This window comes from Acomys minous (genome assembly GCF_964271855.1).
Source record: "Acomys minous genome assembly, chromosome: 15".
Lineage (NCBI taxonomy): Eukaryota > Metazoa > Chordata > Mammalia > Rodentia > Muridae > Acomys > Acomys minous.
The window spans coordinates 15,847,055-15,862,911 of record NC_140497.1 but is presented as its reverse complement, the minus strand read 5'-3'; the positions used below and the strand labels follow the sequence as shown (position 1 = coordinate 15,862,911).

Here is a 15,857-nt window from a genome sequence, read left to right as displayed (position 1 = left end):
ATCCTTAAGTCTCTTTCAGGCCCTGGGCCCCAAGTTATACTTAAAACAGTTTAAACAGAGGCAGGAGACTGCAAATCTGGCTGCTAAGGCAGATAGGAGATTTACACAGCAAAGTCATTGCACATTGCCAGAATTATTTGAAGCATACCAGTTGGTAATTGTGACCCTACATAGCACCCACCTTTATGGTAGATTTTAGGATGTTAACTTTCAACCTCTCTATTTGCTGCTTTCGGCAAATGCCACACATGCACTACCTGGGTCAGGGGCATAGAGAGTGCCTAACTTAACATTGCAGCTCTGCATTACCTTAGGCTATACAAGCTGGTTCCATATGCACCTACCAGGCAAATAAGGGTGTTTCCTACATTGTTGTCTTAAAGACAGGTTAAACAGACAGGCTGAGTATACAGTGGGACAGCAGTCTTAAGTGACCTCATGGTACGTTATGAACTCTGGCTGTGAGGCCCAGCAAACATTCTAGTCTTTTTAACTATGAAAGACATCTTCAGAATCCTGCATTGCCGTGCTATCCCAGCAACCAGCTCTCAGCTAGGGGTAGGCTTTTGTATTTACCCTTCCCCTCCACCTTGGAATTTTGTCTGGCTTGTGCTAACCCAAGTCTTGTGTAACTGCTGAGTCTGTATGTGCAACTGTTCTGTTGTGCCCCCCCAAAAAACTGTTTCCTCATAGTCACCCACCAAATCTGGCTCTTGCAGTCTTTCTGTCCTTGGCCTTGGGATAAAGGCATGTGATAGATTTATCCCATGTGTGAAGTGTCCCTCCTTGCCTCTTCTGACTGGTTTTGGTTCACCAGCTATTAGAATAATTACATCTATGTGTTTCTTTGTTCCATTTACATGAAATATCTTTTCCGTCCTTTTTATCTTAAGGTGATGTCTGTCATTGATCAGGAGGCATTTCTTGGAAGAAGCAAAAAGATGGATCCCATTTTTTTAATCCAATCTGTGTCTTTTTATTGGGGGAACATAGACCATTAATATTTAGAATTCTTGTTGAAATAAATGTAATAATTACTGTGATTCTCTGTGTGTGTGCATGTGCGTGTGCATGTGTGCATGTATGTGTATGTGCTTGTGTGTGTATTTAAAGAGAGGGGTTGCGGAGTGGAGCTGGAAGGATATGATGCTCCTTGGTGTGCAACCCCAGGACTTTGGGGTGACCTGAATTGCAGGAGGCTAGGAACATGCATGCAAGTAGCTTACATTAACTTAGGGACCACACTGGGCAGCTGGAGAGTCCCTGCATGAAAAAAGGCTGTGATATGGCCAGTTGAAAAGGGAAGGAAAAGGCTGGAGCTCCTGTGGTTTCTTGAGACTTACTGAGTTTGGGTGTATTCATAATGCTTATTTTGGTTATTTGTGATGGCGCCTTGGGCTTCACTCTTGTTTGCACAGAGCCCCACAGTTTTCCAGGGCAAAAAAAAAATCTTAGTAACATTTCAAGGTCTTTCACAGCTTGTGTCTAGTCTTGGGCATGTGTGTGACCTTCTAGGGTTTGCCCAGTGTGGATACCTGAGCTTTTCAAAACCTTTCTTCGTCTACCACCTTATGCTATCCCTTTCAGCTTCTTTACCGTGTTGTTTCACAGCCTTCCTTTTCATGCCTTGTTCTAGACAGCAGCTAATGTATTTGCCTTGAAATATGTTTACAAATGTCTTCTACAAGTCTACTCTGTGAAAGTTTCAAGGAGGAGAAACTGGAATGTTCTGTGTGCAAACCCTTTAGGAAGGCAGTAGACAGCTCAAGCACGTACCCATAATCCTTTGAGAACAATTTGGCAGTTGCCATCTCTGGTATCAATAAGTGACACAGAGAAAATGGAGCGCCAACCCCATGGATGCCAGCGAGCTGGGTTTCCATGGTGAAATTTCACCGAACAGTTGCTAGCTCTTCTTATTTTCTGTCTTCCACTTAAGCAATGAATGCCCCGTTCCATCCCCTAAGAGCATCTCCCTGTGTTTCTTACTGTATGGTGGGATGGCAGGATGTGCCCGGAGAGCACACATGGCAGTCAGAGGAGGCCGAGACTGAACTGGTACTGCTGCATTTTCTTTGCAGTTATTGACCAACAGCTTTGATGAAGAGCCAGGGGAAGCAGACTCGCCTCTTGAAAGGTGTTTCAAGTCGTATTGCAAAGCATGTGGTTCCAGGCAGGGATGAAACACAACCGTAGTTTCTTAGTCTTCAACATCTCTACTGTCTCTAAAGTGTAATCCACACCTGGCATTCAGATCAAATGGATGCTTAAAAGTGCACGGTGCTTCGTTCCGATTTTAGCGTATGAGGCGTTTGCAAGTTGCATGCTGCTGATCGACTGGGAGGCTGCACGATCCGTGTTCTCGTTACCGGACTCCATGCTCTAACACTCAGGCACCAGACATTCGTGTTCCCAGCTGCGCAACCCCACCAGCACTTGGCCATGAGTGTTCCCCTGGCAGCTCAACACAGAGCTCCAAGTAAACGCACCATGAAAATGTAAACTTCTGCGTGCTTTTGTTCCCTTCTAGCCAGAATCATCTTTAAGAAGCTCATTTCCCCTTTATCTCGAGATGACTGTTGTGGTAGACAAAACGTTGGTATGTACTTTGGTTTTTCTTGTATGTATTTGGTGTGGGACTGGAGAGTTGGGTCCGCAGTGAAGAGTAAATTGTTTCTCTTCCAGAGGGACTCAGGCTTGCACACACACGATGACTCACAACCATCCGAAACTCTAATCCCAGAGGACCCAGTGCCGCCTTCTGACCTCTGAGGGCACAAGGCATGCATGCTGGGCACAAATACACATTCAGGCAAAAATACTTATGCACATAGAAAAATTAGATAAATTTTAAAAAATATTTTAAGAGTTTCAAAATGTTGGTGCACTTTGGCGTGAGTCCTCTTTAAATATTTTCTGTGAATGTGTGATGCCAGTGGCTAGAGGCGACTAAAATATCCCAGTTTTTTTCACTTCCCATTGGAGACAGCACGGTATAACGATGTGCGAACTGAAAACCAAATTGTTGGCGAGACGCCATAGGAGACAAGCCAGGCAAGTCTGTAGAGCAAGAAGATGAGCTAGGAAATCCGGAGTGTGTTTAGTCTTACAACACTTTGCTGGCAGCAGTGGCCAGCTGACCTGCTCATGCTGTACAGCACAGGCGGGTGGTGCTGTATCTTTCCCACACCCTTGTTTCCTGACAGGAAGACATCTCCAGATCCTTAACTTCCATAAACAGCCAATTTATATGGCTTTAAAGGACGAGGGCATTTTCCAGGTTTCTGTTTGGTGGTACATATTTGATTATCACCCTTGTGGAATATCACAGAGAACACAAATAACACACGAGCAGCTCCATTCTCAGCATTGTGGGGCTCGCCAGGAATCCAGAATTGAAGTCAGAAGTAAGAAGAGTTGAGGAATAGGCCGATACTTGATTTGTTAGACTTCTGGGAAGGACCAGAGGAGCCATTTAAAATGATGGGGCATACAAGATGTTATCCTGGGTCAATCCATATTTCAACACTTCCATATGTGTCTGCTAGTGAGTGAGTATGTGTACATGTGTGTATGTGTTATATATGTGAACGTGCATGTGCATTTGTGTATAAGTGCTCTGTAATAGTCTCACTTTGGGAATTGGGTATCTCATTTGAAACACTGAATTCTACATCATCCTCAAACTTCAGATAGTAGATATAAATATCAAAAACATGGTGCAAAACAGTATTTTAACTATAAAATTATTTATGTCTTTTAGTATGATTACTTGGGCTTTGACAGCATGATTGTAACAAATAAAATCATTGAAATTATCAGCCTTATGAATTCAGTAAGTAATTTTCTTTTTAATACCAGAAATTGTAATTTTTGAAATTATCATTTGCACTAGCTTGATGTGGCATTTCTGAATACTTAAGTCATTCATATAAACAGAGCGAATTTGTAAAAATGTCAAAATATTTTCTGGGGCAGGGCATTATAAAATACGAGACTGACTTTGTGTATCTTCATTTCTTTTGTTTCCTAGGTGTTTACCCAGCTCAATGTGACAATTGTGCTGTCCTCGTTGGAGCTGTGGTCAGATAAAAACAAGATCTCTACAGTTGGCGAAGCAGACGAATTACTGCGTAGATTCTTGGAATGGAAGCAATCGTACCTTACCCTAAGACCTCATGATGTTGCGTACTTATTCATGTAAGAATGCTTGATACTTTATGAAGAGAGCAAAGGATGTGTGAGCCAGCTGACTCCAGGGAGCTGCTCCTCTCTTCTGATTGCTCATGTGTTTTATTCAAGCCTCGTGCTTTCCAACTGCCAGGCGATGAAAATAGATGAACAACACTTGCTTGTGAGCCTGTTCATCTTTTGTAAAACGATAGACTAAAATTTACAGAGCTTCCTCCATTTGGGGGCTTTTAGGGTCAGTAACAGATTGAGAGCCTGCTTTGTATCGTGGCAGAGTCTGGCTCTCAGATGCTAAAAAAGGTAGGTCCAGGATTCATTTGGTAAAGTTTATGTGCTGACACAGCTGGCAAAGGCTGTTTATAAGGACTTCCATGGATAGATTTTCTGCATTATTTGAAAATGTTAGTTTAAAGATGATACATGGTAGCTATGCATTTATAGTTGCATTCAGATTAGAATTGCTAGCAACACATTTTAATCTATGCAGCAAGCTTTGTTGTTGCCACTTGGTGGTAGTTTGGGTCAGCTGGGTCTAAGGTGAGAGCAGCATGGCCAACAGAAGAAACATAGGTGCTTTGTGTATTCTGTAGATCAAGATCCCTTTGCCCAGTTTTTGTGAGAATCTTGCAAATTTCAAACAATTTGGGAAGTATTTAGCCTCTAAGCCTAGACTTACTTCAGAGTAGAAATTTTCTGAATTAGAGCCTTACATTGTCAGGACTTCTTACAGTTAGCCTGTCCATTAGGATTAATTACAAACGTGTGCTTATGTATTTAGTTACAACGAGTACCCGAATTACATGGGAGCAACGTACCCTGGGAAGATGTGCACTGCCCAGTACTCTGCAGGAATCACAATGGTATGGACTTATCCAGTCCTTAAGAAGGATGTGGGATGCAGTTACTAAGATAATGGAGGAGTTACAATTATTACAACGTTTGTTGGCCAGGTCTAGATAAGAACCTACGACTGAGTAGCTAAGAGAGGGCATAAAAGGAAAAAAAAATCACTGTGGCGAGACACTCAAAGAGTGGGGCTTTTTACAAAGTATTTACATTTAACTTTTGGAAATCCATGATAGTACTGAAGCTTAAAAAGGCAGAGGAATATATATATATATATATATATATATATATATATATATGTATATGTGTGTGTATATGTATATATATGATATATATGTATATACATAAATATATATACATAATATATCATATATAAGTATTTATATTAAAACTTATAATCTCTTTCTAATTACGATGGGGATAGATATAGAAATAATAGAGGAGAATAGAGATGAAAAGTGGGAAACGAATGGAGCTTGACATTGACAGGTGGCTTCTATCTTGGTACTTTTCCTAAGAGGAACCTCCAGTCCCCACCCATTCGAAGAGTCACGTTTGTTGTTATGAAGGGTTTGATGCAAACTGAAAATGTTCCAGCTTTGGAAAGTACTGTTATCACTCAATGGTGTCTTCTCTTTTGGAACCTCTTTGTCACTTTAGTATCCCAAGAACATGACTTTGGAGACTTTTTCAGTCATCGTCACCCAGATGCTGGGGCTCAGCCTGGGAATATCATACGACGACCCAGCGAAGTGCCACTGCTCAGAATCCATCTGCGTCATGAATCCAAGAGCTATGTAAGTTTAAAAAAAAACATCCACTTGTTGATTATGGTTATTGTTACAATAAATTTGTATTAGTTCGGCCTAAGAAGGGCTAAATAACGACAGAATCTGAAGTGTACTTTTAAACTGTCAGCACTACGTGCTGGGCAGAATCTAACTAAAACAATTCTACCCATAAAATAAACAAACTACTCAAAACCTCACAACATACTTATACCCCAAGCACTTGCCACTATGATGGTGCTAGGCAATTTCTCCCCTCGTCCCCCTCAATGCTTTCCAGTCCTCCCTCAACGGACAAACTTTTCTTCCCCTCCCAGGAAGTCCTGCCTTCCACTTCCTGTCCTTCTGCCCAGCTGATTGGCTAAACAGCGCTTTATTGACAGTTGATATATTTACTCAGCATTCCTCCACAGATTATTTTGTGTTAAATGTAGTGTTTACTTATACAGATGAGGTATAAGGAGACCACACTTCTGACAATGTATGTGTCTACAACTTAAATAGAAGCATAGTAGCATGTGAGGAATACTATTAAAATTTCTAGTCGGGGCAGATAAGTTCGATGTGCAATTTATAGGTCAAGGAATGTTCCTTAGATACGTATGTTGTGAAATCCCCCAGTAAGAATCCTTTAAGATGTATTTGAAGACCATAACACATAGTCATCTTTTTTTTGTTTTTAAGGCAGAGCTTTTGTATTTATATTTAGATTAGTTTGATGTGAAAAAACAAACAAACTACCAACCAAACAAGGAGTGTCAGTTGGAGACCCAAATCAAATAAATGACACTTGCTACTTTGGAAAAATAGACTGACCTTTCTGGGCTTTAATTTACTTATATTTAAATGGATATTCTCTCCCCCCCCCCCTCTCTCTCTCTCCTCTCTCTCTCTTTTCCAGACAGGGTCTCTCTATGTACCCTTGGCTGCCCTGGAGTAGCTTTGTAGACCAGACTGGCCTCGAACTCAAAGCAATCCGCCTGCCTCTGCCTCCCAAGTGCTGGGATTAAAGGCGTGTACCACCACACCCAGCAAACGGATATTCTCTTACTCCAGAGTGCAAAATAAGAATTAAAAAGAGCAAATGGCAAAACCCTGCAGGTGTATGAGACTAGCTTTTAATAATTTTGAAATTTGCCAATCCTCTTAATATGTTTATCAGACAACGCCTCTATTAATTTGCCATTGGTGTTCAGCAGACTCTGTTTGTGGAAATGTACCAAGACAAGTAATCTGCTCATTACTGAAGAAGCAATTAAAAGTAAAAAAAAAGAGCTCATTGAGGTATTGATTTTTGGAAAAAATACCAGTTTCCTATTCATCCCCTCATATAACTTAAGTATTCAGAATTACTAGTTTCTAAAAACAGAGCAAACTCAAACATTCATCCTTATAGACACATATTTATATTACAAATTATGTCTAAAAAGAATATGTATTACCAAAAAGAATATGTATTACATATTCATATATATGTATAAAAATTTCCATATAGAGAGGAAATAAGTGAAATAAAAAATTATGAGAGTTAGTTATTCATTGTACAGTAGCCAACTATTATCAATCAGGAGTTTCAGACAAAAGTTTTGTGAAGTTTCCCAGAGTCAGCATTGCATACGATAAAGTTACTACATTCTTTTATTACACTTACTTGTTTTCATGAACTCCACATTTTATTTTATATGTAAATATTTTATAAAGCATATAAAATAAGATGCTCCAATGATTCTTCCAAAATGCCATTTTGATTATTTAACTTATTTAAAATGGAGACATTTTACTTTAAAGATAATGTGTGCAGCATGTGTAGTGGCTGATGCCTACGATCCCAGCATTTGGAAGACAGAGGCAAGAAGAACCCCCTGAGTCCCAGGCCAGTGAGTGCTATATAGAAAGAACCCATTTCAAAGGGGTGCGTATGTGAGAGAAAGAAAGAGGGGTAGGGTGGGGTGGGAGAGAGGCAGGGAGACAGAGAAAGAGAGAGGAAGAGGAGAAGAGTAGCAGGAAAAAGGAGGAGGAGAGAGGGAGGGAGGGGAGAGAGAGAGGGAGAGGGAGAGGGAGAGGGAGAGAGAGAGAGAGAGAGAGAGAGAGAGAGAGAGAGAGAGAGAGAGAGAGAGAGAGAGAACTCATAAACACGAACCTAGAAGTGGGGGAAGTGAGCACTGTGGTCTCTGAGCAGCGCAGCAAGAGCTGTGAAAGTGGCGGCCCCTCCTTCCTGCCTCAGCTTGTACAACCTCCACAGGAGCTGTCAAATGGTGGCATCTGCCAAAATGACAGCACCTAAGACAGCAACATCTCCTCATTCTGCTGCTGTGAGATGCCAACATAGGAGCTGCCTGTGGTGGTGCAATCTCCTCTCCAGCCTCCCCGAGCAGCTCCTTAGTGATGGTGCCTCAACCAAAGCCACCCGCGGCTGGGAAGGTCTTCCCAGTCTAACCCAGGAGTCCGCTGCAGGGCAAAGGGGGCGAAAAAAGAGCCACCAATCCCTGAGCTTCCCACAAAACCTCACCAATCCCTGAACAGGAAATTCCTCCAATCCCTGAGCTTCTGAAGCTCAGGAATCAAATCCTCACCATGGACAGCTCCGCCTCCTAAGAAATCCTACTTAACGTGGTCCCCTGATGTTTCTCACCCAAGCAGAGGCAACTACCCTCCTGAGTTTTTCCCTCTACAAAAAAATCTTTTGTGTGAGATTTGTTGCGTGGTGTGACTTTGTGGTATCCATTGGCTCCTGCTTGCCAGGATACCCTTCCCTTCAGAGCTACGTTGACTGAGGACCTGGTCTAAGGATATAGCAGTGCATTATTTCCATGGGAGAGCTCTTTCACCTTGATTGGGTTTATTCCCAAGTGTTTTTTTAAAATCACACACACACACACACACACACACACACACACACACACACACACACTCACTCACTCACACTTACATACACACACACTCACACATTCACACACTGTTTTCTGTATCTTGATTTTTTGAATCTTGTAATTTTATTGAAAGTGTTTATCAGTCTAAATGTTTTCTCATGGGGTCTGTGGGATTTTCAAAGTATAGAATCTTGCCATCTGGAAAGAGAGATAGTTTGACATTTTCATTTGTCGTTTTCCTTTCCTACTTTTCTTTTTATGGTTCTTTTTTCTTTTAAAATATTTTAAATGATGTGTGTGTGTCTGTGTGCATGTGTCTGTGTGCATGTGTGTCTGTGTGCACGCATGCGTGTGTGTGTGTGTGTGTGTGTGTGTGTGTGTGTGCATGCACGCGTGCATGTACCTGTGAAGGCCAGAGGAATTTGATCTCCATGGAACTGGGATCTCACACACCTGTAAACTTCCTGATATGGCTTCTGGGAACCTACCTCAGGTCTTCACTTTCTCTTAACTGCTGAGCCATCCTTCTAGCCCCCTCGTTATCTTTTTGTTTTTGAGGCAGGGTCTTACTATGTAGCACCGGCTGCCCTGGAACTTACTATGCAGACTAAACTAGCTTTGAACTCAGATCTGTCTACCTGCTTCTGTCACTTGAGTGCTATGATTGCAGACATGTGCTACCACACCCTGTCGTTTCTTCCTTCTTGTTGCTCTGGCGAGGACTTCATGCATTATATTGAATAAAGGCAGAAAAGCTGGGGGAATACTTGTTCCAGATTTGGCAAGAAAATGTCTGAATAACTTTTCCAGTTAGAATACTGTTGGACACAGGTTTGTCTTATACAGTCTTTCTTATCTTGAGATATAGTCCAACTGTTTCCAGTTTCTTCTGGACTTTTATTATAAAGATGTTTTGCATTTATTGAAATGATCATTTAATTTCTGTCCACAATTCTATTTATAAGGTACTTTACATTTATTGATAATGTTTTATGTTGAGTCAGTCCTGCATTCCTGGGATGAAAACCAACTTAATTATGACCTACTATCTTCTTAATGTGTTATTGAATTATGTTTGCAAGTATTTTGTTAGGAAAATTTGCATCTCTGTTTATTAGAGAGATTTGCGCTGTCTGTTTTATGGTTACCCAGCTTTGGTCCGGGGTGAGGGCAGTGTCATAGAACAAGCACAGAAACGTTTCTTATTTTTCTATTTTGTGGAACCATTTGAAAAATCTTGGTATTAGAAAATTCAGCAGGAAATATTTCTGGTCCTGGGGTTTTGTTTTTGGGAAGACTTAATTACCCTTACTGTTGGTTACAGGTTAATATAAATCATTATATCTTTTGACTTTAATTTAGGTTGATCATTTGGATTTAGAAATTTTCTGTTTTTTTCTAAATTTTCTGTAATAACCTCTTGGTTTTATTGGAGTCTGTTTCCACAATTCTCTTGTCGTCTCTAAATTTATTAACTTGATTCTTCTTTTTTATTTGGTTAGCTTGGATAAAGGCTTATCAATCTTGCTAATACTTTATTATATAATTTTAAAGAACCAGCTGTTTCATTACTTTAAAAAAATTGATATTATTGTAGTTTCTATTTGTTTAATTTCTTCCCTAATCTCTATTACTTCATGCTGCCTTCTACATTTGAGTTTGGCTTGGTGTTTTTCATTGAGACACTGGGGATCTCTTGAGACACTTCTGAGACACTGATATCTCTTACTATTATTGTTTTTAGTGTAAATACTTATAGCATCGGCAGTCTTTTTAGTCCTGATGGGTTGTGCTCTCATTTTCATGTGACTTCAGAAATTTAACGATTTCTTCCCTGATTTGTTTATTGTTATACTACTCACTCAGCAAGTGTATTATCCAGTTTCCAAGTGTTTGTGCAGTTTCTGAGGTTAGACTTACTGTTGGTGTCTATCTGGCCTAATAAGATACAGGAAATTATTTCAACTTTTTTGAATTTGTTAAGGCTTGCATTGTGGCCTATAATGTGATCAATTTGAGGAAACTTTTCATGTTTTACTGGGAGGAACATTTATTCCCCATATGTTGGGTGGAATATTCTTTATCATTAAATCTACTTTGTGCTATAATTTAATTCTGAAGTTGTTGGTTTGTTGTTGTTATTGTGGGGTTTTTTGTTTGTTTTTTTTCTTTTTTTGCATTTTGATTGCAAGACATCTAGAAATGAGAGTGTGATGTTGAAACTTCTGCATCATTTTGTCAGGATGAATGTGTCCTTTTGAGCTCCCTTCATGGCGTTTTCCCTCCCTCAGCTCCTCTGATCTCCGGGGAAATCAGCTGGGGAAGGATTGTGCCCCAATCAGACTGGTCACACAGAAGGGAATGTGGGCGCTCTGTGTTCTCAGGTGGAGGGGAGCCAAGTTCTTCCCCTCTCCTTTGTGGATAGTTGAGCTACCTGCTTCTGGTTTCTTCTGAGCCCTGGACTTGAAGATGTGCAGGCACAAAGAACTAGTTTGGTTTTTTTTTTTCAAGACAGGGTTTCTCTGTGTAGCCTTGGCTGTCCTGGACTCACTCTGTAGACTAGGCTGGCCTTGAACTGACAGTGATCCACCTGCCTCTGCCTCCTGAGTGCTGGGATTAAAGGCATGTACTACAACACCCAGTGTTGTACTTAATTTTTTTTAAGTAACCAAAAGTATTATGGTGAATAAACATCACATGACCTCCTCAAGAATGATTATATGAGCACTTATCAGGAGTATTTGCTATCACATATTAAACAGTGTCAGAAAGCTAACATATAATATGGAGTTATGCTTTGAGATGTATAATGCTAATGACAGTATATGAATTCATTTTTAGGCAGCATACGGGTATGAAGACATTTAGCAATTGCAGCTTGAGTGACTTTGAACATTTTAAATCGACCATTGGTGCCAAGTGTCTTCAGAATAAGCCACAAATGCAAAGGAGTCCAAGACCAGTCTGTGGAAACGGTGTAGTGGAGGGAGATGAGACTTGTGACTGTGGCTCTGAAGAGGTAAGTGTCTTATCCAGGGGAATTTATAACAGAGTCATTGTTTTAGCTTTTCTTCTTCTTCAGAAATGTTAACATTTATAGAGTACATTGAGTGCCCTGTGGAGCACAGCTGTGTGTGAATCACGCTTTAAGTGCACGTAAGAAAATACTGTTCAGGTTTTACTACCCGAGGAGTTTGAATGTGCTACAAAACCAATCAGCTGGCAAGCAGAAGTGAGGTTAGCTTTCAAGGGAAATACAGCGCCTCCTAATCTGTCATCAGTCCAAACCGTGGCTATTAGGACATAGCTTCCCCATGGAGTTAGGATGATGAGGGAACCTGTCGTATCCTGTGGACTGATACATCCTGTGGGTGATTTTGATCATGTGTATGGGAGGAAAGTCCTGAAAAAATACAGTGAATGCAAACAGTCTGGAGTACAGCACTTCCAGGTAGTTCAGTGCCTGTAGTGATGGTGCAAACTACCTTAGTCACAGTGTAGGCATAGCAGAGCTTTTCGCATACATAGGCATGGGTCTCTGCTTTGTATAGCCCATTAAAAAAGATTGCTAGTATTTTGCAGAACAAGTCCCCGTTCTTCTCTCTCTCTCTCTCTCTCTCTCTCTCTCTCTCTCTCTCTCTCTCTCTCTCTCTCCATACATACATACATAGTACATACATACATACATACATACATACATACATACATACATACATACATTATGTGTTTAGTGGTGTGGTCCCCTCATCTGGAATCAGGGCCTTTCAGTACTGCTTCCTCCTGAAGGAGCATCCTTCTGTCAGCCTTGCTTTCCTGCCTGTAGGCCAAAGAAAACCGTGGAGCAGTGGCTAATGACTGTGGTGCCTTTACAGAATCCTGGGCATTTCACATCCATAAAGTAGGAATCAGGGCTCTGCACCAGGTTTTTTCTTGTGTTTCCTCCTCTTCTCTTCTGGAGTGGGATGAAGGGGATCCCTTGTGAGAGGCATGTTCTCATAGGGAGGCCGTCACTGCCGGAAAGCCGAGTCCTCTTTTTAAAATTAATTTTCCTGGGGGTGTGGTCTTTAAAATTAATTTTCCTGGGTCTCTACAAAATCAAAGGGACCAGTTTCACAGACGGGATGATGAACTTGGCAGATGTGATTGTGGCTACGGTCAAATACTGAATCTGATAAATTCTCCTTTAGACTTGTTATGCCTTTCTTGAGCTCATCTCCTGTTTGTGTTCAACTCCAGGCTGCCAGAGATCAGTTCTGTCTGAACCTACTCGGCTGAACTGGCTGGTGTAGCATATGCTTCTTTTACGTCTTCCTTCTCCCTCCCCCACTCCTTCCTCCCTGGCTTTTCTATTTTATATACTGCTCTCTATGCCTCTCTCTCTGTCAGTGCCATAGCATTTTGGTGTTATAATTTGTTATTATATTTAGTACTCTGCCAGCATGATGCCTTTCTGCTTCATTCCTTTTGTTTGGATTTCTTTGGCTTTCATGATCTTCTGAGGCACTACAGATATTTTAGGGCTTTTTTCCCCCTCATTTCTCTGAAGAATTTTGGTAGGAATGGCATTGATGCTTTTCATCAGCTTGGCTAGTGTAAGCATTTTTACTGATATCAGTCTTCCAGTTTATGAAAGTAGGATGTCAACCCTCGCTTTTGGTGCCTTATTTATTTTATTGATTAAATGGTATTGCTGTGTATTTCTTTGTAGGATCATGTATGAGGTTGCCTTTGTGAGTTCTTCTACAGATATCAGTTATTTGCATATGAAAAGCAATGAATGATGTTAGATCATTTGCAGAAAATATATGTGACTGGTGATTGTCATATTATATGAATTAAGCTAGCCTCAGAAAGACAATATAACACTTTATTCAATTCTGAAAAGACTTAAATTTTCTTCTTGACTTCTGTATTGATGTAATTTCATTAAGAAGTGAGTTGTTAACATCCATGAAATTGTATATGTTCTGCTATTTCAATTGTTATTGTTATCCAGCTTGAATCCATGGCTGTCAGATAGGATATGGAGCATTATTTTAATTTATCTGTATCTGTTCTTACTTGTTTTTTTTTTTTTTTTTTTTTTTTTTTTAGCATAGTCAGTTTGGGAGAAAGTTCCATGGGCTGCAGAGAAATGAATATGTTCTTTAGTGTTTACATGGGACTGTTCTGTAGAAGTCTGTTAGGTCCATTTGACTCCTGAATGTTGTTTTAATTCCAGATTTCTCTCCCTATTTATTGTCTCAATGACCTTTCTCTGGGGGAGAGAGGGATCCTGAAGACTCCCACTTTCAATGTGTAAGGGTCAATATGTGATCTTAGCCGTTGGTAGTTTTTGTTTTGTTTGTTTTGTTTTTTAAATGAAATTTGGTGTCCTCTTGTTTGGTGCATAAATGATTAGACTGTCTTCTCAGTGGATCGTTCCTCTAAAAAGTATGGAGTAACTTTCCCTATCTCTTCTGATTTTGGTTTGCAGTCTGTTCTGTCAGATAGCTATGACTTCTTGCTTATTGGCTCCATTTATGCAGAGTACTGTTTCCTGTCCTAGTGGCACCTATCTTTAAGGCTAAGATGACTTTCTTGTGGATGAGATCGATGGTTTTTGTTTCTTAATCCACTTACCTAGTTTATATTTTTTTGATTGTAGATTTGAAGCCCCTCATATATTTATATTATTGAAATGTGTTTATAGATTATAATCTTTTTTTTGTGGGTTTGTGTTCTTAGTTGTGCTTTGTATTTTATTAAATTATAACTTAGTTTTCTTCTAGAGACCCTTGGCTATGCCTTTTACTTTCCTCAGTTCTAAATATGGTGGTGTTCAGTATTTTGTTTAGGGTTTTTTGGTTGTTGGTTGGTTGAGGCTGTTTGTGTCCTTAATGGTTTTTTCTTTTCTCTTTTAAGTATTACAGATAGTTTTTCTGGATACAGCTGTCTAGACTGTAGGGCATGGTCTTTTAGAACTTGTAACGCATTGCTCAAGACTCTCCTGCCTTTCAGTCTTTATTGAGAAATACTCTGATGTGTTTTCCTACGTATACGACTTGTGCTTTCATTTCTCTTGTAGTTCCCAATAGTTTTACTTTGTTCTAGATATATAGTGTTTTAATTATGCTATGTTCTCGGGTGTTTCTCCTCCCCCCTCCCGGGTCTTATCTAGTTGAGATTCTGTATGTTTCTTTTACCTATATGGCTACGCCTTTCTTTAGTTTGGGGAATATTTCTTTTATGAGTTTGTCAATGATCTGGTCCAGGCTGTTAACCAAGAATTCTTCTCCCTCATTCAAGTCTATAATTTGAAGGTTTCCTATTTTCATTGGATCACACAGTTATTGTTTGTTCCTTTCTTGTGGTTGTTTAATCTTTTTATAATGTTTATTTTGTCTAGATCCTCTACTTTGAGTCCTGGTATTCTTTCTGTCTTCTGCTTGTTTTGTTCTATTTGTAAGACTGTTCCCCGAGTTTTCTAATTGAGATATTAAAATTTTCAATTCCATCTTTATTTTAGCATGTGCTTTCTTCAGATGCTTCTCCCTCTATCAAATTCACTGTTCAAAATCTGTGTTACCATAATTTCATTCAGCCATGTATTTGTATTTTCTTGGACACCACTCAGTGGTTTCTTGTTATCCTCTTGTAGTCAAGTGAAGGGATTGTTCATGTCTACTTTATATTCCTTGAGTTGTTTTTAGAAACTGCATGTTTGTTCTTTTAATTTCCTTGCTTGTTTGTCTGACATGATACTCAGGCCTGACTTAGATTGGTCCAGTATGAGAACTAGCTGAAGGGCCTAAGTTAGACCTGGTAAAGTTAGTGGATAAACTTTTCAACTGGACCAAGCAAAATCTGCTCTGAAACCACAGCTCTGGAAGTAGACCAATGGGTAGCAAGCTAACAACAGGAAGAAGGAAGGAGTGTCTTACCATTCAAAGGTGGCTTTTGAACAAAGCAGGTTCAAAGGCAACCTAGCTGGATCTGGGCCTGTGGGTGTGGAGACGGCCATACAAGGGAGAGACAGAGGAGCTGTGTGTGTATGTGGGGGGTTATGGGAAAGGGAAGACAGCTTGCAAAGGTGGCTCAGCTACAGGAGGGTTTGTGTCCTGTGGTTCTGGAACCAGGCTTATAGATTTGTAGATGGCAGCAGGTTGGGGGCTGCTAGCTT

General features: G+C 40.2%; 1 protein-coding gene across 2 annotated transcripts in view; it reads left to right on the top strand.

The window, feature by feature from the left end:
- LOC311585259 (disintegrin and metalloproteinase domain-containing protein 32-like) overlaps positions 1–15,857 on the top strand; it is a 64,293-nt gene that overhangs the window by 23,603 nt on the left and 24,833 nt on the right. For both annotated transcript variants that reach the window (XM_084760288.1, XM_084760289.1), the window contains exons 7-12: positions 2,531–2,599; positions 3,764–3,835; positions 4,034–4,200; positions 4,970–5,051; positions 5,698–5,834; positions 11,537–11,714. In XM_084760288.1, the coding sequence (XP_084616414.1) occupies positions 2,531–2,599; positions 3,764–3,835; positions 4,034–4,200; positions 4,970–5,051; positions 5,698–5,834; positions 11,537–11,714 (705 nt within the window). The remainder of the gene's footprint in view (positions 1–2,530; positions 2,600–3,763; positions 3,836–4,033; positions 4,201–4,969; positions 5,052–5,697; positions 5,835–11,536; positions 11,715–15,857) is intronic.